Genomic DNA, 20,799 nt, shown 5'->3' with positions numbered 1-20,799 from the left:
ACACGTGACCAGGGCTCAGGTGAACCTGGGACCGCCGTGTTGCTTTCTGGGGGAAGGAGGAGAGGCGCTGGGTAGCGCCCACGGGTACGAATTAGACGTGGTACTACTGGGTAGCACAGCCTGTGTCAACAAATGAGTAATTAGTTAAAAAGCAAAAGGACAAAGTTAACGAAAGAGAAGTTGCTACTGTGTGGCACTGCCATGGCGTCTGCCAGTAACGCCGCCTCGCCGATTCTCAGCTCCAGGCACATCGCCTCCAAAAGCAAAACCAAGACGAAGAAGAAGCATTTCGTGCAGCAGAAAGTGGAGGTTTTCCGGGCAAGCGACCCCGTACTCAGCGTCTTCATGTGGGGAGTGAATCACTCGGTGAGTCATTATTATTATTGTTATTATTGTTATTATTATTATTATTATTATTGTTTTATTTTTCCACTTTAGACTTTTCCAGTAAAGAGTGTGTGTGTTTGAGACGATGTGAGACCTCAGCCAGCAGTTCCGAGTTTAAAATTACTATGAAAAGCCGGGGAAAGTATGAGGAGGGAGTTTTTGCTAACAATAAATTAACTCAGCCGTGAGTCAGTTTAGAAAAGTTGCCCTCGCGTAACGGAAACTTCATTAAAGAAAGCAATTTTCAGATGCCAGGTTAGTTGTTCAATCTAGAAATCTTTATAAGCGCCCTATAAATTTAAGCTGCAAGTCCTGCAACCGTAACCCCCCCCCCCCCTGCTGCACGTCCCCTCTGTTTTGCTCAGGCAGATTTCCAGGGGGCAGACGGCTGGGGAATGTAAACAAACTGCAGTGGCAACAAGGTCTGCTTTCCAACCAGCACAACATGCTATAGAATAGTGTGTCAAACTGAACATGATTGTGCAACTCTGAACCCTTTGCATGAAATATTGAAAATAGCTGAAAGTAATTTTGGACACTTGGATTGACTTCTTTGTATTGCTTTATAGGGAGAAAAATTGCATATATATATATATATATATATATATATATATATATATATATATATATATATATATATATATATAAAAACTTTTTTTTTTTTTTTTTTTTTTTTTTTAAATCGCCCCCATATAAAGTCACCAATATGAAAGGGTAAGGCCTGCAAAGATGTGGCAGTTCATGCATGTCTCTGTGTAGCAATGTGAAGCTTGCTAGAGCTGACAGCTTGTTTTCTGAGTTGCCTGCTGTGAGTGTGCACAGAGTGTTTGCTGTTTATTTGAATTGCGCACGCTGTCATGCAGCCGGGACGACTTTCCCACTGGAATTAAACCCGAACAACGCAGCTGCCACAAGCGTGGCTTTGTAGCGGACCGATGCTTTTTGATGCTCTCTTTGTGGGATTCATGTGTCACAAAGGGAGCGCAGGCTGACTGTTGAGTTTATTGCTTTGTCATCAAGTATCAGGCTTTTGTGACACGCCAGTCAGGTTTAAAGCTACAGTTCTCTGACAGTCCTCCTCAGTTTGTGCTGAAATATTTTGGGGTGTATGTTTGTACATTCAGCAGCATGGTATCCCAGACCTTTCCCAGCAGCCCTTAGCCCATTCAGACCTGTGCCACTTCAGTCATCCTAGAAGAAGCCCAACAGTTAACTCCTGTTGCTGCTGTTATCACACTAGATTAGTTTATCATGGTGCACAGGGTTTTCTTTTTTTTTTTTAATATGCTTTACCTACTCTCTGGTCTTTACAATCTTTGCATTACCATTTTTTTGTATTTTTTTTTTGTTTTTTACACTGATATCCCTTTAGCATGGTAAGTTTTATCAGAGTGTGGGTGGGTGGGTGGTTGGTTGGATTAGTGTTTGGGTGCAACACTTTTGTTAGAACATTCTAACGTTTCATTCCCCCGCTGTTTTTGAAGGCATAAACGCATTTTCAAATCCAATCCAACAAGTTGTTCAGTTGCGAGACTAACAAGATTTCGTAGAAACAAACAGACAAACCTCAAAAAGAAAACTTATATAAACGGTATGATCATGCGTAACAGACAAGGAAAACAGAAGCCCCTATTGTGCAATTGCAAGGAGAAGGGACATGAATAATAAAACTCTTTCCATGTGATGTCATTGTTCATGCACTGATAACATCTAGACAGAAATACATGCAGGTCTCGTATTTCACCGCTGAGAAGGTAATACTGACACCCTCTGTGCACCCAGCTTTCACCTGCTGCTCTGCAGGTATGTTCTAAGCCAGGGTTTCCCAATCCTGGTCCTGGGGCCCCTGTGCCTAATGGTTTTCATTCCAACTGAGTTCTCAATTACTTAATAGAACCTTTAATTGACCTATTCGTTAGCTTAATTAGACCTTTTTAAATGTTTTCAGCTTTTTAAACAGTTGGAAATTTCAAGTTAATGATAGTTTTATAAGAAATTTTGAAATTGGCATCTTTTTAGGAGCAGAGAACAATTAAAAACGTCTAATTAAGCGCATTATTCGTTTTAATTAAGGGTTTAATTAAGTAATTGAGAACTCGGTTGGAACGAAAACCAGAAGACACAGTGAGTCCCCAGGACCAGGATTGGGAAATCCTGGGCACTGGAACTTTGTGGGAAAGCAAGCATTACCCTGAATGCAACTGCACCTGGCGCGCACGCACACACACACACACACACACCTTTCAACTACTTCAACAGAGAGATGATCATGGTTTCATGTCCCCTCTGTAATACAGAATTGTTTTCAATGGTTTTTTTTTTTGTTTCTTCTGATATCAACGTCTTTTAGATTGTGTGGCTTCTCTTTCTGTAGATCAATGATCTGAACCAGGTTCCCATTCCTGTGATGTTGCTGCCTGATGACTTCAAAGCCAACACCAAGATCAAAGTCAACAACCATCTCTTTAATAAGTGGGTACTGGTTCTGCAGTGCAGTTCAGCTGGGTGCTCCGTTGCTCGGGGCAACCTTAACGCAGTCATTTTTTTTTTTTTTTTCAACTAGAACTCCGTAGATGCTGCTGCTGCTGCTTCCTGGTTTTCTTACAACTTCCTGTGGTGTAGGTCACACGGTCCGATTACACCTAGACCAGGGGTGTTCAGTCACTGTCCTGGGAGGCCGTTCTACTCCAGGTTTAACAGCTAACATGATATAATGAGCTGCTTCCAAGTTCTGAATGGAGGGTTCAATTAAACGATGTAGAACAGGGTACCTGGAGTGGAAGGGCTGACTTTGGACACCCCTGAACTAGACTCTTGGGTTTGACCATTGCAGCCTGATTGAACAGGATGTGATTGGGTACCAGGAAGCAGCAGCAGCAGCAGCAACTTTTCATCTAACACGGTATGTGAGAAGAACCAAGAGATCACCAGAAAAGGAAGACCAGTGGTAACTTTGCTAAGGAACATGAAGCCTCTTTGGTGGCTTGGGACTTGGTTTCAGGAGACTAGGTTTAAGGCCACTGCACGGTGCTCCAGGGGAGACTCGGGGTTTCTTGCAGTAAAGGTGCCTCAGGCTAGGTGTCCTGGAACCAGGTTTGCCAGCCACTGTTCCTGTGAATGTGTAGAGACCTGGGTGAGCGTTCAAACATCAACAGGGCGCAGAGCAGGGCTAGCTTCGGAGGGAACGAGAAAGTAGAAAAAGGAAAGAAACTTGGCACTTTCTTCAGTCCCTTAATCCTCTGTGGAATTCATTAACAGCTTGTGTTTTTTTTTTTCTTTAGAGTGGTGCTTTTTGTTTTGTGCTGAATCAGCAAGTCTGTTAGCACAGCCTAACCTTTTTTGTACAGTAACACCATAGCAGTTTCAAAGGCGAAGCAGAATTGAGGCATGCAATATGATATATTGACAAATTCAACAGTTCAGAAAGATAATGGCTTAACTGAGTAGTTTCAGTGTTACACAGTGGGCATGTGATCAGTTTACCTGTCTCCCTGTGTGGAGTGAAGTTACCTTTTCTAGACTGATCTTTTTTATTTTGATTGTTATTAGGTCTCTATAGTGATCGTGTGTGTGTGTGTGTGTGTGTGTGTGTATGTATATGTATATATATATATATATATATATATATATATATATATATATATATATATATATATATATATATATATATATATATATGCATTCAGTTGTGTTGGTAAATCAACTTTTTAGAAACAAATTTTAAATAAGTGAAGATATCCCTATTAACACGTTGAGAACATGAAAATGAGCTCCAGTCTATCTGACCAACCCAAAATAAGCTCATCAGCAAAGTTGGTATGTTCCCTGGCTATTGTTGTAATAAAATATTGCAATAAAACTACACCAAGAAGCATCAGGTAATGTGTTTTTTTTTTTTTTACAATTGCAGGGAAAACCTTCCTGGGCACTTCAAGTTTAAGGAATACTGTCCGCAGGTCTTTCGAAACCTTCGAGAGCGCTTTGGAATAGATGACCTAGATTATCAGGTACAGACATGGAAGAGTTCTGAACTAGATGCTGTTTTAGTGGGGTGCCTCCGTTATAACACGTTCATGTAAACATGTGCCACCAGTCTCTTTGCTCTGCTCCCTTCTGTTTATCGGGTTACAAAACCAGGAGTGTGAGAAATGGGATTATAGAAATGACCTTCATCCAGAAACTGTAGCTCTTGTGAAACAAAACAGTCTGTGACAGTGTCACTGTTTATAAGATCTTTGAAAATACCTCAAGTTAAATCTAGCGCTTTTGTTCTTTGTTTCTTTTTAAATACAGATGATGGTTTATAAAACTCACGCGAAACAAGAGCCATTACTTCAGTTCTGAACAGTAGCTTTTGCAGGGCTGACTCCCGTTATTTACAGTAGGGTTCAGAACATTTCTAGATCAGATTGGTGAAGGAAAAAACAATCCCACCCAGTCATGACCGCCTACCCAGGCATCAAGGCTGAAATTCCTCAGCCCTGCGTCACCTAGTGCCTGTTCCTGTTGGTTTTTGAGTACTGCTGTTGCTGTCTCTCCACTCCGGTGTCGTGTCTGTGCCTGCAGGTCTCTCTGGCTCGCAGCCCACCTTTCACTGGAGAATTCGCCCATGGGGATGGCTTGTTCCTCACCTCGTATGACAAGACGCTGGTCATCAAGCAGATCTCCAGCGAAGACGTAGCCGACATGCATAGCATCCTGTCGGACTATCACCAGGTAGGACCCCCGCGTTCATCTGCATGTTTTTTTTTTTTTTTGGAAGTGGGATTATGGCATTGAGTGCAGGGAGACAGACGCCAAGAGAGCTTCCCTAACAGCTTTGAAAGTGAGAGAAAGACTGCACCTCAATCCTGACATGCCATTTAATGCTGAGCCCTTTACTGTGAGTTTACATGCCTGAGCGGTTACCCATACACTGTGTTTAATCAAGCTCGCAGTAAAACCTGGAATGGGTAACGCTGCTATGCAGTAGGATACCTATTGCCATCCCTGGATTCTTCACAGCGTTATGGGTTTTGCAGAACAGCAAATGCTTTGCGTGTAATCCTGTGCTGTGCACCCCCTTGCTCTCAGTACATCGTGAAGTGCCACGGCAGCACCCTGCTCCCCCAGTTCCTGGGAATGTACCGTCTGAGTGTGGACAGCGAGGACACATACATGCTCATCATGAGAAACATGTTCAGCCACCGGCTGGTAGTGCACAGAAAGTACGACCTGAAGGTAAGAGCTGACAACTGCTACCGCCTTTTTTATTTGGTCTTATTTTATAATCCATATTTGGAATAATTATTACTTTTATATTCGCTCAGGCAGGCTCATGAGCTTGTACGTGGGTGGGTGTGTGTGTGTGTTCTGCTTTTTGTTTTTATAATACAATGTTACGGTTAAAGTTGCTGCTGCTTCCTGATACCTAATCACTTTCCCAGTGATCTTGCTGTAATCAGACCACGTGACCTGCAACACAGGAAGTAATAAGGTACCAGGAAATGCCTATGGAGTTGTATTTGAAAAAGCTCTATCTATATCATGAATGAAAAAAGCAAGCAAACCCATTCCAAGAATGGACAGAGTGTTAAGATTTCTGTGGACTGAGCACCTGGCCGATCTGCACTGCAGTGTAGTTTCTGTGTACGCCACCCACTTACTACAGAGATGGTTCTTCACCTTGTTCTTGGTGTTGGCTTTGAAGTGAATTGGAAGCAACTCCTTTCCTTGCATGTATAAGCTGTGTCAGAGTAGAAGCGCCCCCTGGTTGAAGAGGAGTGGAGCTTTAAGGCGTGGGCGTCTGGTAATACAATGTACGTTACTTGCAACAGCTTGTTTATCTGTGTTCGACCAGATCAAAGCCTTGGCTTCTAATAGATTTTCAGTGCATTCCTGACGGCTCTCCTTCCAACATAAATTTACCTTTACATAAATTTAAAGCAAATGAAATTCATTCATGGTAACAATTCTCGGAGGATTTTACTAGTTTCCCACTGCTTTATATTTCAAAATAAAGCAATCTTTAGATGTGTATCGATTGAAATATTGCAGTGCAACGTTTCATGGATATGCATACTTCATTGAAACAACGTGTTGTATTAATGTCTGTGCAGATGCTGTTTTTAGTTATGTTAGGATACGTCTGATTAAATTGATGTGTTTTATATTTGTTTTATTTAAGGGATCCTTGGTGTCTCGTGAAGCCAGCGACAAGGAAAAGGTATTAAATATTTTAATTTCTAATAATGCATTTCAATTTCTGAGCGAGTACCGTTCCGCTCTGCTAAGCAGCTGGGTTGACGACGTCCTTTACGCTTCACAAGCAAGCTTTTTGTGTTTTGGACCAGTCCTGTCAGTGCGGCTGTTTAATTTCACTGCCCAGTAATAAGAGGCAGTGTGTGCTGCTTATTTTACTCGGACCACGCAAGAGGGGCTTCTGTATCACTGGGCATCATTCACTAAATTGTAAGACAACCAAGAATATTTGAAATGGCTGCTTATAGTATCAAAACGCTAATCAACCAAGACTTGAACCTGGTAATGATTATTAATTTCGTGTTAATGTGCTTTTTTATTTATTTTTTTATTTTTTAATGAGGTGCAGCAGCCTCCTCAGTTTATCCGAAAGTCTTCTCCCAGTGTCTTAACGCTTTTTAATCTCCTTGCAAAATCCCTACTTATTGATTTCCACGCTGCCTCTATGCCAAGCGAGACGACACGGGGCATGTGCAATAAAATCGTGGTGGTTGTAATGCCTTTTTAATGGAGGTTAGAGCCCCGAGGCGTTCACAGATGAAATCTGTGGCTTTTGCACATGAAGTAATCTGAAATGGCTGGATATGGTTTCGAGTTTACAGTGACTTTATCCTACAGAGCCATCTAGCAGCCATGAGGAGGTACTGCAGCAGGGAAAGCTGTACAAAACCCAGTCCTAACTATGTATAGTTTTAGTTCTGAATTCCGATTGAGTGTTTTTTTATTAATGGGCGATTTTATAATTGACAAACAGAGCATTCAAAATCTACGCGGCTTCCTTTTCTTTGTACTTAAAGGTACAGACAAATGCACATTGACCTGTGGGTGTTTGTCAATTAAAATTAGATGCACGTTGCTAAATGTTTAAGCATCCAGGGCTGTGTGTTACAACAGAGCATCTTGTGGATGCACGATTATGATAATGTTGTTTTTTTATCAGTGTAATATGAGTCGCTGGTTAGTTGTAAGTTGGCCTGCTGTGGTGATTGGTCTCTCTTTTTTTTTTTTTTCTCCTTTCTCCTCCCCTTTTCTACAGGTTAAGGAATTACCGACATTTAAAGACATGGATTTCCTAAACAAATGCCAGAAAGTGTACGTAGACGAGGAGCAGAAGGAACGGTTCATGGAGAAGCTTAATAGAGATGTGGATGTGAGTCTTTCATTCTTGTCTCGCCCATAAGTATACAAACTGTAACCGGCACATTTAAGAAATACTAAAAGAGTCTTAATAAATTCACAACAAACATTTTGACTTGTCCTTTGATGTGAAGTCAAAATATTTGTCGTATGTTTTTTTTTTTTTCTTTTTTTAGTAATCCAGAATTCCAGAGTTAAAAGGCTATGGAATAATTTCTTTATCTCTCAATCTTTGTTTGATGTCAAAACCTGATTTAAAGTCGAATTGCTTAACTATTGTACTGCTCTTTTAGGTGCAATCACTAACAGTTGGATATTTGTGTTGCCATTTTATATATATATATAGCCACAGTATGATTTACTTGTCTCATCCTGGACCAAGAATAAAAGAGAGAGTTGAAGAGGAACGTATAACTAGGGAGAAATTAAAGGGAGTTAATAAAACACGATTTGAGAGAATGTTGTCTGCATCGTTTTGCAGCCTGTAATCATTGAAAATATCATGCCCAACCCAAGTGTCAAGGTTTATTTTCCCACACAGTTAATATAAGTTTATGTCTGGTGTGTTTCAGTTCCTGGTTCATCTGAAGATCATGGACTATAGTCTTCTTGTGGGGATCCATGATGTGCAGAGGGTGGAGGTAGAAGAGGAAGAGGAGGTGGCCAACAAGGAGGAGGAGGAGTTAGAGAATGGGCTGGGCATGGTGCCCACAGTGGGGTCCTACGGGAACTCTCCAGATGGCATAGGCGGCTACCTCAGTGCCCATAAACCCTTAGGACCGGGAGAGTTTGACCCCTACATTGACGTCTACGCAATCAAAAGCGGGCAAGGTACATGCATAGAGCCTTTATCGTTGTACCAACATAATGAACTCTTAAGGGAGAGACGAGCGTGTGGTTCTCTGGCTTGTAACATTTAATCTGTCATCCTGAGAATACGACTCGCTGGCGAATGCCTGCTGAATAAACTCGATCATAATTTCTTATTCCTCTTGAGCTTTGTGGTCCCTGCACAGTAGTAGCCGCAACTGTATCTTGTTCTGTTGTGCACTTCTAAGATGTTTATGGAAAGTATGCAAATGTAAACAATCCCCCCCCCCCCCCCCCCCCCCCAAATCAACAGTGGCTCCCCACAAAGAGGTGTACTTCATGGGTCTGATAGACATCCTGACGCAGTACGACACAAAGAAGAAAGCGGCTCACGCTGCCAAAACCGTCAAGCACGGGGTAAGAGAACCGTCTTCATAGTGTTTCTGCTTTCATTCATAGATCTGTCAGAGGAGGCTTAATTTAACAAACTGTTCTCTCTCTCCTAGGCTGGCGCTGAAATCTCCACGGTAAACCCTGAACAGTACGCCAGACGCTTTCGTGATTTCATCACTAATATTTTTGCCTAGCCTGTGCCTGCCTCCTGCCTCCTCGCTCCAGACGTTTCTGTGCTCCTTGAAGGCAAAGTCGCAGTGTTTTTTTTTTTTTTTTTTTTTTTTTCTCCTGTTCTTCATTCCTACCTCTTCTTCCTATTCCGATTCTGAGGATGTAAATTTAAACTTTTATTTAAGAAAGTAAAAATCCTGTTTTATTATACTAATACAGGAATAAATTGGTGGTACAGTATTTATATAAACGTGTGGTGGGTTTGTTTGTTTTCGATCATATGTTTGTCCATTTCTTAAAAAAAAAAAAATGTATTTACCTGTTCGTACTGTACTTAATGGTTCTGTTATATTGTCCTAAAAAGTGTGTGTTTGTCTTTTATATTATTTTTTTACATGCCTGCTGACGTTTAAACCAAACATTGTGTGTTTGCTACTTTCCCTTATCCTAAGTTATTAGCTGTTTGTTTGTCTTCCAAAATCTGTTGTTATTTACATGCAAATCAATGGCACACCCAAACATTTTTGATGCTTTTATATCTCAGAAACGTGACCATCTAACTGGGGTAGAATTTGCTTTAGATTGTCAGTACGACTTTGGAATAGAGCGCAGAACCTCTCTTTTTTTCAATTGCATTCAAGCTACAAATTAATTTTTTTATTTTTTTGGAAAGCACCAATTCTATATTAATCTTGAAAATGTAGTTCTTTACACTGTGTGAAGATGTCTATGCAGAATCGGTGCAGTGAGTTTATAATGCGAAGTCTCCTTCGTTTTAAACCCCAACATTTGTCATTCAGCCAGCTAAGGACTAAAGAACCTGTTCAAGTGACTGGTTATTTAAAAGATATCTGTTTTGGAGGGTTTCATATTGTTCAAACGCCTTGTTAGTTAGTTAGTCAGTCCTGGTTGGATTGTACTGCTGTGCAATTTGTTTTTTACATGCCTGCACAGTAAAATCTTTATTATCCAGTCCTGTGAACACCTCTGTTATCCAAACTGCCCTTCGTTAACCTCTATTCCGCCCTCAGTCTCTCGTATTTACAAAAACAATTCAGTGCTGTACAGCATGTTATGTGTTAATAGGTAAAGGGACTAAATTTATTCTTTCTTGGGAGGTTTCTTGATTTGGGAGTTTTCCCAGGAGCATTCCCTGGTCAAGACAAGAGATCTCACTGTCTGGTTACATGCAGTGGCGCCCGTATTTATTTATGCTGTTTTATTAATGTCGATATTATTACCCAGATTAGCAAGCAGTAAATGTTGATTTTTGAGTTATTGTTTTAGCCGGGGTGGAAACTTCCAAGATCTGAGTCCATAGCAGAGATTATCGATCTCCTGTTCTGAATCGCGTTTCGATCTGTTGCAAAGAATGGCAAAAGACATACCCAGGACTTTAATATGCCAAAGTGCGTTGAGACTGAATTGTGATAAAGATAAACTGGATGGGTGTCGATACAGATCTGTCTAATAAACAAACTATTGTTCGTTTTTGTTTTTGGTCTAATGTATTAAAAAGAAATTAAGAGTGTACAGAAGAAAAGGAGAATCAGATATTAGTAAATGTGAAGTTTCATTTTTTAGTTTGCATTTTCTTTTTCAAACCAGAATGTTTAAATGCTTTTTCCAAACTGTTCCTGCTTCTAAGTTTTATGATGTCGAATAATCCATTGTTTATTCTTTACATTTTTTGCTTGTGATTCGTACGTTCTGTGAAAAACAGTTTTAATGAGTTGGTTTTTGCACACACACACACACACACAATGAGGGGGGGTATTAACAAATAAACACCAGAATCTCTTTATTGTAATATACTTTTGTTTTAATACAATTGTTAGTTAATAAAATATGTTTTGTTTTTTAATAGGTACGTATCTGTCTGGTTAATAACTAAACTTTTTTTTTTTTTTTTTTTTTTAACACAATTTTTCAGGTTGAATTAGTTTAATTTTGTATTTGCATGTTTGTTTAACCTGGAGATTTACCCGTTGAGACAAAGGCCTCGTTTACATTGGAAAATAACAAAGGACAAATACAATACAAGCAACACGATAACATGTGGTTGGCAGCAGACAGATATCTTGAAACAGAGTAAGCAGGTCTGTTTTCTAATGTGCACTGGAGCTAAAGCATTGGCAGGAGGTTCTAAGCAATTCCCAAATACGATATCTATAGCCAGAGAGAGAAAAATGATCAAATTCCTTCGTTAAGTTACGATGAAAAGGATTTCGTGTCTTTGGGAGTTGGTAAGCAAAAGTGGCTTCAACCCCAGTTTTAATGAATTCTATTTGGCAGGTCGAATACAGGCTTTATCTCCCAAGAACCCTTGTAATTACTGTACATTTGAGCTGCAGCTGTGGAAATGTGAAGAACTATGAAGGATAGCTTGAGTGATGTTGCTAGGGGGAGTATGTTGGTGTTGCACAGGCTTCAGTGCACAATGCTTCAGCTGTAGACATTCAACTACACAGCGCGCTGCCAATCTACTTCCCCACAATCATTCTTGGAAGCAATTCTTGCTTCGCTATCAAGCAAGGCCGTAAAACAGACTGTAAAATGACCTCTTATCGACGGCACTGAAAGTTAAACCCGCTATCCTAAATTCTGAGGTTAAACTAGAAACTTGTAGATAGATATTTCAGATTTTTTGCCGTCGTCTGTTTTTGCTTTGTATTGTTCTAGCTATGATTTACAATGCAAAAGCACAGCCTCTTTTTCAATGGAGACAGGGTCAGGGGATATTGTGGTGACCCCTTGATGAAATATGGCGGCAGGGCTAGTTAGATGTTTTTTTAAGATTGCCACTGTGTCCGTTCCTCTCCCTTTTGGCTCTGGGTAATGCTGGCCCATGCTACTGAATACTTTTTTGATGATTTCCCCCCAACCCCTGCACACAAATACAAAGAAAGGTAATTGAACTGTCTTCTGGAAAAATACTGGGGTCTAACAAACAGCACTGAAACGCGAATGTTATGTTTCCCTCCTTGCGCTGAGAGGTCAGAGCTGTTTGTATGCGGCCTGTTGCAGGATCTAAGATTATGCTGACAGTACCCTTTCCTGTTTCTTTTGCAGAAACTACCTTTTAAAAGCGTGATGGATAACATAACACAAGCTAAACAAGTTATCGCCAGAGAGCTGACCAAAGGTGTCGGGACGTGACGTCCCTTTTGGTGCGATCGGATCCTATTAAACTACAATTAATGAGAGAAAACAAGAACTGCCCAGCCAAACTTGCTTTGAGTGAGAAGTATTTTGTGTATCGAGTCTCTACTGTTTCGTAAAGCTGTCAGGTGTAACGCTTTGCTGACCTTAACCAGCCTGGAACTGTTTTTTTTTTTTTTTTTTTTTTTCTGTAAGCTTGCACGACGCACCGTAACGCGATAGAGAAGAGGCTTCCAGGGTGGGTGTTGTTAATGTTTGCAAAATAAATAAACGTGTATCCCGGCCCACGCGTCTTTTGAAAAATGCCTATTGCGGTGACCTGTCCGTCGTTAGTCTTCTCCATCCCCCACTAATAACGTAGGTATAATTTTAAAGCTTGAGGGTTGACCGGCAACAAATAAACTGATGTAGGCGGTTGGCGCTAGTGGTTGAGCAAACCCTCCCTCCCCAGGTCAAAGATAGGAGTTCTTGCTGAATACATGTGCTGACTCTGCTTTAGGCTTTGGAGCTTGATAAGTAACTGCGAGTACAATTGAAGGAAACCAGATAACAAGGGGTCTGGGGTGGGTCAGGAAGGTGGATTGTCCTTCAGGAAGTACCTTTTCCAAGTCAAATACTGCAGCGCAGTTTACTTGGGTGACAACAGATGCTTGTCGATCTTGGCGCCGCTTCTCTACACTGCTCTATGACGATATAAATGCTTATTATTATTTTTCTCCAATCTGCAGTCCCATGTTTTCAAGCTATCAAATAGGTGTAGCTCATTTAAAATATACTGGTAAGATGACAAATATTTAATATGGTGTATGTTACATATAAAGTGACCCTTGGGTGCAAGTGGCGATAGTGAAAAAAAGTTTGGTAATTTAGTAAACAGTATTGAATACACCCAACACTCATTGTGTGACCTGGAGGATGTTCGTTCTGGTGGGTAGAGCTAGGAGAAGTCAAACTATTGGACAATTATGAATTTAACATTTCCTTTTGTACTTTGCACACCAAGTTCTGTAACTGTTTTTTGTCGTAGATACAAATATATATATATATATATATATATATATATATATATATATATATTATGCATTTAGTTCAACACTGAACAGTGTCAGAAATTCCAAAAAATTACCTGTGCACAGAGGCATGCAAAAAAATGAAAACCCGGAGGGCTACAAAGACTGGTACGAAATCAATCTGCAAAGCCTCCTAGTGCTGCTCTGGTAAAAGTGCAGTATAAGAAAGCGACAGTAATTCCTGATGCAGGACTAGAAAGCTGGTGTATCAATAATGGACGATTCCAGAGGTAAAAATGTTTTACTGATAAAAAATAAACTGCTGCAATGAGCTGTTCTTGTATTTCGGAAATGCATGGCTTGAAACCTGGCTGGCTGGTAGGGTCAGAGGCTTCTTTAGTGCCACGCTAACCCATGCTACAAAATGCAAGTTAACATATTAGAGACCATCATCATTTGATAGAAAACATGCAATTGACATACAGTTGCTGACAGGTGAACTTGTCAAGAGTGGATCACTGCACTACCCAAGCGCTATCTCGATAGGAGACAGGAATCCACACCCTGCCAAGCTCTTATCGTCTACTGGACCTCTTTGTTCTCGATGACCACAGAATGCTGCGTGCTGGAGGACAGTTCTTGGTTGTTGGTGCCTATCCGGTTCTTTGGCAGGTAGTGCACTACAGCAGAGAAGAACCTGTTCCTGAAGGACTTGCTGAGGAAGTTGTACAGGATGGGGTTGAGCACACAGTGCAGCATGGAGAGGCACTCGATGATGTCGTAAAAGAAGTAGAGCACGTGGAGGAAGTAGCAGTCCAACATGAAGTGGGTGCCGTGCATGGTGAGGAGGATGAGCACCAAGTGGAAGGGGAGCCAGCTCAACGCAAAGACCAGTATGTAGGTGTAAATGAGAAGACATTGCCTCCTGCTGTCTGCTGTGCCTGCAGACCGCAGCTGCCTGGATGTTAACAGGTTAAAGACCAGCATGACGGGGAAGGGGATCACGAACCCGAAGATGAAATTCAGCAGGGTCATGGCTAAAGTCCAGGCTTCGTAGCTTTCCCAGGGAGCCAAGAACATGCATGTGGGTTCGTCGGAATTGGTAAGCTTCACGTGGACGGTCTCAGCAATGGGTAGCACCAAAGCCAGAGCCCAGCCGGACCCACAAACCACCCTTCGGATGAGCTCTTGACGTCTGTGCCAGAAGGGCCATTTGGAGGTGGCGGAAAGGTAGCAGTCCGCAGTGAAAGCGGTGAGGAAGAAGATGCTGGCGTACATGTTGACGAAGTAGAAGAAATGGGTGAACTTGCAGAAGAAGAACCCCCACAGCCAGGTGTATTCCAACAGGACATCCACCAGCCAGAAAGGGATAACCAGGACCACACCCAGGTCGGCCAAGGCCAAGTTGAAGATGTAGAGGTTAAAGGAGCTGTCCTTGGCTCGCCGCGAGTGCCAGTTGACCCAGATGACCAGCAGGTTCTGCAGCAGCCCGGCCACGAACATGACCAGGTAGAGCACAAAGAGAGCGATCTTCTTGCTGTTGTGGCTCAGCGTGACCTCGCAGCTGGGGCTAAAAAACTCGAAGTAGTCTGCTTCCGACTCGTTCACAGGCAGGCTATGGTTGTGGGGGTCTGGGGCGTCCATCGTTGCCTCACAACTCTGAATGAATGAATGAATGAATGATAAACATATCAAGCCATTGAGATAAAAACAAATAATAATCTTAGTTACTAGAACTGGAAGTCGGATCTGCTGGTTTTTAATCTGGTTATCTTTGAGCTCTCCGCTGGATAGGAAAGCGTGGATGGAGTTGGGCAACACCCACACGTCATCTGGACCAGGTCCCAACTCCTAAAATAAGATCATTTGCCTATGATAACCCCATCAATGCATCGTCTCTCCCTCTCTCTGCCCTTTTCTGATTTTCATTAAATGGTTCTACCCCACACTATACAATCTCAGAGGCTGACAATCTCAGCTCCTGCGATAGTAGTATTGCAAAAACGAAGCGATCAGGATGAAGTACTGTACCTCAATAAATATTTAGTCCTGATGTTTGAGGTAAGGGTTTACATCACTAATCAATAAAAACAAAAGCTGCAGCACCTGAGCATTTAAAAAAAGGTAAGTTTTTATAATTTGGGTGCTCAAGTTTGAATATAGCTTGAAGTTGTAAATGATAACTTCCTTTACTAACATAGTGGAAGTCAGGTTTCAAGAGAGGAGGTGACATCAACCCAGTCTGATAGCAGTGCGCCTTGATGGCTCACCATAGCTCCATATTTGAGTCTATACATTGAGCACGATTGTAGGACATGACGTTTTAAATCCTTACAGCAAATTACGCCCATAGTATTTAAATGGTCAAACCAGATCGTTTGGATATTAGACCTAACTAAAACACAAACTTGTAACTTCCTATTGGCTCCCCATCTCACTCCACAGGGTTACATCAGTTCAACCCAACAATCTGTGCACTTTCAGTACAGCCAAGCTTCCACTTGCTAAAGTTTACCATTGGAATTTATTTAGTTGTACCATACTTTACTATAATCATTTTAGTCCAGGGCTTGCTACACTGCTTGTATTGTGGTCTACTGTACTATACTTTCTTAGGGCTCAAACGTGGTCCAAAGTCTGAGCGTTTCTGTTATTTTTGCACTGTTAGAACAGCCCAGAAGCTCATATTTGTTCAAGCTTGTTATTAAAATGAAAGAATACCCCACTGGGAGTAATAAGTAGCTTAGGCAAGCTTCAATAAACAATGCAAAAAAAGCACAGCAAAAAGCATTTTCAGCAGAAAAGTTTGAAAAATCCTGCAGAGGCCAATACATTTTAAATTCTAGGACAAATACTGTCATTAAAGCTCATTTAAAAGATCCCTTTCAAACCATTCCTAAGGCACATTTGCACAGAGATGTATGCTATACATTTACCATAGTTTACCATAGATTCACATGCTTTTTAAAATGCTTTACAATACCTCTCAGGTCTGTACCCTCCTTACCGAAACATTACCATGCTTTCACTAAACTTGATTACACTTTGCTATGCGTTTACTACAGTGCACTTTGCACAAGTCTGTGCGCATTCGAAAAAAAAGAATGAATCTGAGCTCCTTCTAAACACTCTGACCCCCCCCCCCCCTTGAAACATTATAAATAAACTGAAATACAAACAAACATTAAGGATAAAAAAACTAGATATTACCCAACGTTACAGGGCCCTGCTCCAGTGAAAGCTGCAAAAGTCCTGAAAGAAAAGGAACGACAACACAAGAAGTTCCAACGCTGAGCGCAGCGGCACTGGCAGAGTTTCAAGCTCATACAGAAGGGAGGGTTTGTCATGAGTGTAGGCTGGGGGCTTGACCAGCTTAGAATGCTTTAACACTGCGCAGGCTGGGAGGAATTCTATACCTTAAAGCAGGAGGGAAGCTATCGAAGCCTTGATTTCCTTCTCTCACAGCTCTGTGTATAGTAAAGCCAGTAGATAGGAAATAGAGGAGAGCGCAGCTGCATTGACAGTGCTTACAGACTCTATTCAGCTGAGGATGGGCGGGTTGCGCATTCCACAAACAGCAGGAAATGTGGCCCATGTGTTTTCCGTGTCATCCTATCAGGGGTACATAGGGGAGAGGAACACACCTGCATATCTACCCCGGACTGGGGTTTGAAATTTCCAAGCCAAGAACGATGAATCATATTAGCCATTAACCTCATAGTTTAAAATCTGCTGCACATATTCTCAATAAAAGTTATACAACTAACTGGAATGCACCGTGCAAATGGGGTTTCCAGTAAACAGGCAACAGCAACATTTTTTTTTTTTTTTTTTTTTAATTTAGATCCGATACAAATTATCTGGTCAATTTGTTTCAGTTTAAGTAAAACAAATCATTGTAAGATTATTACATTGTCACATGGATTTATCAGAAATTTTTACAATACTTTACACTTTGTGATACACAAGAATATATAAATATATCCAGTGGTGTTTTAAAGGGGACCTAAAAGATTTTGCAATGTCAATAATCTAACAATATCTTAGTATCCAACTGTGTGCAGTTTTTAAGGGGAACTAGCGTTCTAATTTTTAGGGTAAGTTCCAGGAATATAGCTTAGTTTCAAGAAGTTTCAAGACTAAACTTTGTCCTGGGTGCACAGTGCTGCTAGTACGTATCAGCAAAACAGTGCATTATTAAACAGAAGACTACAATGCCTTAGAAAGGTTTATCACTGTATTTTTGAACAGCGTGTTTGCAGATTTGACCATGTTTTTCCTATGGTTATAATATGCCCCTTTTTGCCATGTTTTTAAATATCCTTTACCAAACCTCTCTGTGCTTTACAATGCTTTCGTTAACCCTTATTATAATTTGCTATGCTTTATGGGAACATTTTGTAAGAGCTCATGCATTGCACCGCTGGATTCCAGTTCAAATCTGACATTAATTTAGTGTAATCCACATTGCACAACAGACATCGCACTGTTTGGGACAATCAGCAACAGCCCCCAGTCTCTTAAGACAGGTCCAGGGGGTGGTCAGGTCAGCACTGAGGTGCAAAACCGCCTACAGAGCAGGGATGGAAAGATCACAGCTCTGCAAGACAGGAATCAGGGCCGTTATTTGTTAACCTTTCAACTGCAAAAGATTTCACAATAATGAAAGCAAGAGGCGGCTTGGAATGTATCCTCAAGAGAGTATAAAGCTATGCAAAGTTACAGGCAGGGATTTAAATACGTGCACATTCTAACTTCAAGGCAACAAGTCGAGCAGGCATTGGAGAGGACTCCTACATTCACGTCAAGCTTAGAGCTTCTCAAAGATTAAAGACTAAAGCAGGGAGTATTCTTTTGCACACGCTGTACTGTCCAGCTTTCCTGTTCATGCTGGTCCGCTCTCCTTGAAGACCACTGCAAGGATATCCTATCCACAGCTGCCAGTAGCGCGTCATCGTTTCAAATAAAAACCAGGCTGCATTTTGCCTGCATTGCCACTGAATGCTACTGCACTCAACTTTCCTGGAAAGCTCAAACTCCAAACATTGCTGTCGCCCTGCAAATGATCTGAGATCAGCCTACAGCCTCAAGGTATCTTCAATTTAAAGTATTATTATTATTATTATTATTATTATTATTATTATTTTATTATTATTATTATTATTATTAGTAGCTGTTTACAGCATACAAACTGTCCGTTTAATAAAAATGACTAGATTTCAAAATATTAGTGATGAAGACACAATCATGAAAATGCTGCCACACACACACACAAAAAAGACGTTGAGAGATATAACTGTACTAAGAGCGTACCTGACAGAAAACAGGACGATTAATCAGATACCAGTGCAGCAACGCGACAGGTATCTTGTCAGTGAGGCGTCTAAAAGGAGAAGAATTTGAGCCGCACACCCTCCGCCTTATACTGGGAAGACCAGACAGCTGTTTAAAGCGACACAGATACGAAAGTTTAATTTAAGCAGGTAACCAAACGCACTTCGCAAAAAGGAAAGAAAGTTTAGTGACAAAACAAAAGCACTTAAAAAAAATAAATAAAAAATTATTATATAAATTTACAAGCTATTTTAAACGGCTGCAGCAAACTATAACACACAAACAACACCAAAGCGAGCAATGCAAAGCCTGGAATCGTACCTCTGCCTTCGGTCCTCCTGCTCAAATATGAAACTGAGATGGATTTACCAGTGAGCAGGAGGATGATGGGAAATGTAGTTCTGCGAGGTACCCTTTAAACCTAACAAAATATGAAAGCATTCAGCTTTGGGAAGGTCTGAATATCCTGCTGCTTCCCAGATGTTCATCTCCGAACCTCCTTTCTTTTCCAGGTTGCACAATGGACGCCAAGGAGCACCACAACAGCTCCTGGGACCTTGATTACCACCATGACTTCAATGACTCTTTCCACTGGTTCCTGCACCACTGCACTCTGGATCTCAACCACGACACCAGGAGGGTGATCCTGTTCCTCCTCTACCTGGTCATCTTCGTAGCGGGGCTGATCGAGAACGTCCTGGTGGTGTGCATCAACTGGAGGCGGCGGTCCAGGAGCACGGTCACCTTCTGCGTCCTGAACGTGGGGCTGGCAGACCTGGCGCTGGTGCTAACCATCCCCTTCTGGATGCTCGAGGTCACCCTCAACCAGGTCTGGTTGTGGGGCTGGGCCCTCTGCAAGCTAACCCATCTGGTCTACACCGTCAACATGTACAGCAGCGTCTTCTTCCTAATGTACATGACGGTGGAGCGCTACCTAGCCATCGTCAAGCCTTCCCAGACCTGGGGCCTCAAGGAGAAACGGAAACGAGGCATCATCTGTGCCTGCCTCTGGACCTTCTCCTTGTTCTTGACTCTGCTGGAGAACATCCACGTGGACCTGATGGAATGGGATGAGCCAGGCTGCTACATGTTCCCGTCCTACAGCTACAACGAATGGTACTCAAGCATCACCTTTCTGTCTTTGATCTTCAGTTTCTTGATCCCAGCCATCACGATCACCATTTTTAATTTCCTCATCGCCCGTGCTGTGAAGGCCAATGCTGGTTTTGAGGGTAGGAGGAGTCGTTGGGTGGTGCACGTCTACTCTCTGGTTTTCATGCTGTGCTGGGTCCCGCGGAACCTGGTGATCTTTCTGCTGCTCGTGGACGAGCTGTGGTCGATGCCGTTTAGCTGTAACTTTGTAGACGTGCTCTATTTCTCTTACTGCATTGTGGACTGCATCTCGCTCTTCCACTGCGTGGCCAACCCCATTATCTATAACTTCCTGAGCAAAGGTTTTAGGAGCAACCTGATCAACACTGTGGTTCGGTACATCCCCAAAGAGATCGTCAACCCCAAAGAGAAGGCAGGTTCGGAGTCCAGCACAAGCCATTCTGTCGTGGTGGAAAACGCCTGTAATGAAACACCTCCCAACCAAGAACAACGGGCAAAGTGAGCCAAAACCTGTCATCCTTTTCAATTGCTATTCGTGTTGGTAGTGAATTTTTAGATGCATTGAAAGAGAACTGAAGCACTGCTAGAAATATATTTACTGCTTATAATGTGTTATATCTCTGTTTTGGCTGTAACCTGCGTCCTATTTTGAGGACAGTCGAGTTAGACGTGCCGGTAATCAGAGCAGTGAAGTTTCACGCCGGCTATGAATTATATAGAAAACTGAGCTTTATTATCACAGGGGGAGGGAAAAAACACCAAGACATTGATCATTTTCAGGATAGACGTTTGCGTCTAACAAAATTAGAGCAAGCTATCATAACACATGGTTAAGCAGTAAATGTAAATAACAGGTAGATGCCACTTAAAAATGCTCCAAAAATTACAAAGTAGCCTCTCCTCAAAAGTGTATGTGTAATGAATTATAAAGCATTACCGCACTGCGTTTTATTGGGTTGTGACAGTGTAGTGTACAGTCTTCCACCTGCATTAGCAACTCAGAGCCTTTTGTATTTTCATAATAAACTAATTTCCTACTGTC

The 20,799-nt window shown here is 41.7% G+C and overlaps 3 protein-coding genes across 5 annotated transcripts; 2 read left to right on the top strand and 1 right to left on the bottom strand.

The window, feature by feature from the left end:
- On the top strand, positions 1 to 10,878 carry pip4k2ca (phosphatidylinositol-5-phosphate 4-kinase, type II, gamma a). The gene is made up of 10 exons (XM_041241738.1): positions 1 to 366; positions 2,762 to 2,859; positions 4,298 to 4,394; positions 4,954 to 5,103; positions 5,461 to 5,607; positions 6,554 to 6,592; positions 7,664 to 7,777; positions 8,337 to 8,595; positions 8,888 to 8,991; positions 9,081 to 10,878. The coding sequence occupies exons 1-10, from the start codon at positions 202 to 204 to the stop codon at positions 9,159 to 9,161; spliced, it is 1,254 nt and encodes a 417-aa protein (XP_041097672.1). The 5' UTR covers positions 1 to 201; the 3' UTR covers positions 9,162 to 10,878.
- Positions 10,816 to 19,126, bottom strand: LOC121308976 (G-protein coupled receptor 182-like). 3 transcript variants are annotated; one of them, XM_041241741.1, is made up of 3 exons: positions 18,624 to 19,126; positions 16,521 to 16,562; positions 10,816 to 14,969 (listed from the first exon to the last, which is right to left on the bottom strand). In XM_041241741.1, the coding sequence occupies exon 3, from the start codon at positions 14,952 to 14,954 to the stop codon at positions 13,893 to 13,895; it is 1,062 nt and encodes a 353-aa protein (XP_041097675.1). In that variant the 5' UTR covers positions 14,955 to 14,969; positions 16,521 to 16,562; positions 18,624 to 19,126; the 3' UTR covers positions 10,816 to 13,892. The 3 variants fall into 3 exon arrangements, with proteins under 3 accessions (XP_041097675.1, XP_041097676.1, XP_041097674.1); XM_041241742.1 differs by lacking the exon at positions 16,521 to 16,562; XM_041241740.1 differs by lacking the exon at positions 18,624 to 19,126 and having other exon boundaries at positions 16,521 to 17,117.
- gpr182 (G protein-coupled receptor 182) lies at positions 18,149 to 20,799 on the top strand. The gene is made up of 2 exons (XM_041241739.1): positions 18,149 to 18,401; positions 19,157 to 20,799. The coding sequence occupies exon 2, from the start codon at positions 19,165 to 19,167 to the stop codon at positions 20,257 to 20,259; it is 1,095 nt and encodes a 364-aa protein (XP_041097673.1). The 5' UTR covers positions 18,149 to 18,401; positions 19,157 to 19,164; the 3' UTR covers positions 20,260 to 20,799.

This window comes from Polyodon spathula, unplaced genomic scaffold, assembly GCF_017654505.1.
Source record: "Polyodon spathula isolate WHYD16114869_AA unplaced genomic scaffold, ASM1765450v1 scaffolds_812, whole genome shotgun sequence".
Classification (NCBI taxonomy): Eukaryota; Metazoa; Chordata; class Actinopteri; order Acipenseriformes; family Polyodontidae; genus Polyodon; species Polyodon spathula.
The sequence above is the reverse complement of the archived record's forward strand: the minus strand, read 5'-3'. Positions and strand labels throughout refer to the sequence as shown.

What these genes read in the sequence shown, in the direction of transcription:
- pip4k2ca (XM_041241738.1), top strand. Translation starts at nt 202, where the DNA reads ATGGCGTCTGCCAGTAACGCCGCCTCGCCGATTCTCAGCTCCAGGCAC. An exon ending in AACAACCATCTCTTTAATAA is followed by an intron (nt 2,860 to 4,297) that starts GTGGGTACTGGT and finishes TTACAATTGCAG; the next exon opens with GGAAAACCTTCCTGGGCACT. An exon ending in AGCTTAATAGAGATGTGGAT is followed by an intron (nt 7,778 to 8,336) that starts GTGAGTCTTTCA and finishes GGTGTGTTTCAG; the next exon opens with TTCCTGGTTCATCTGAAGAT.
- LOC121308976 (XM_041241741.1), bottom strand. Translation starts at nt 14,954, where the DNA reads ATGGACGCCCCAGACCCCCACAACCATAGCCTGCCTGTGAACGAGTCG.
- gpr182 (XM_041241739.1), top strand. Translation starts at nt 19,165, where the DNA reads ATGGACGCCAAGGAGCACCACAACAGCTCCTGGGACCTTGATTACCAC.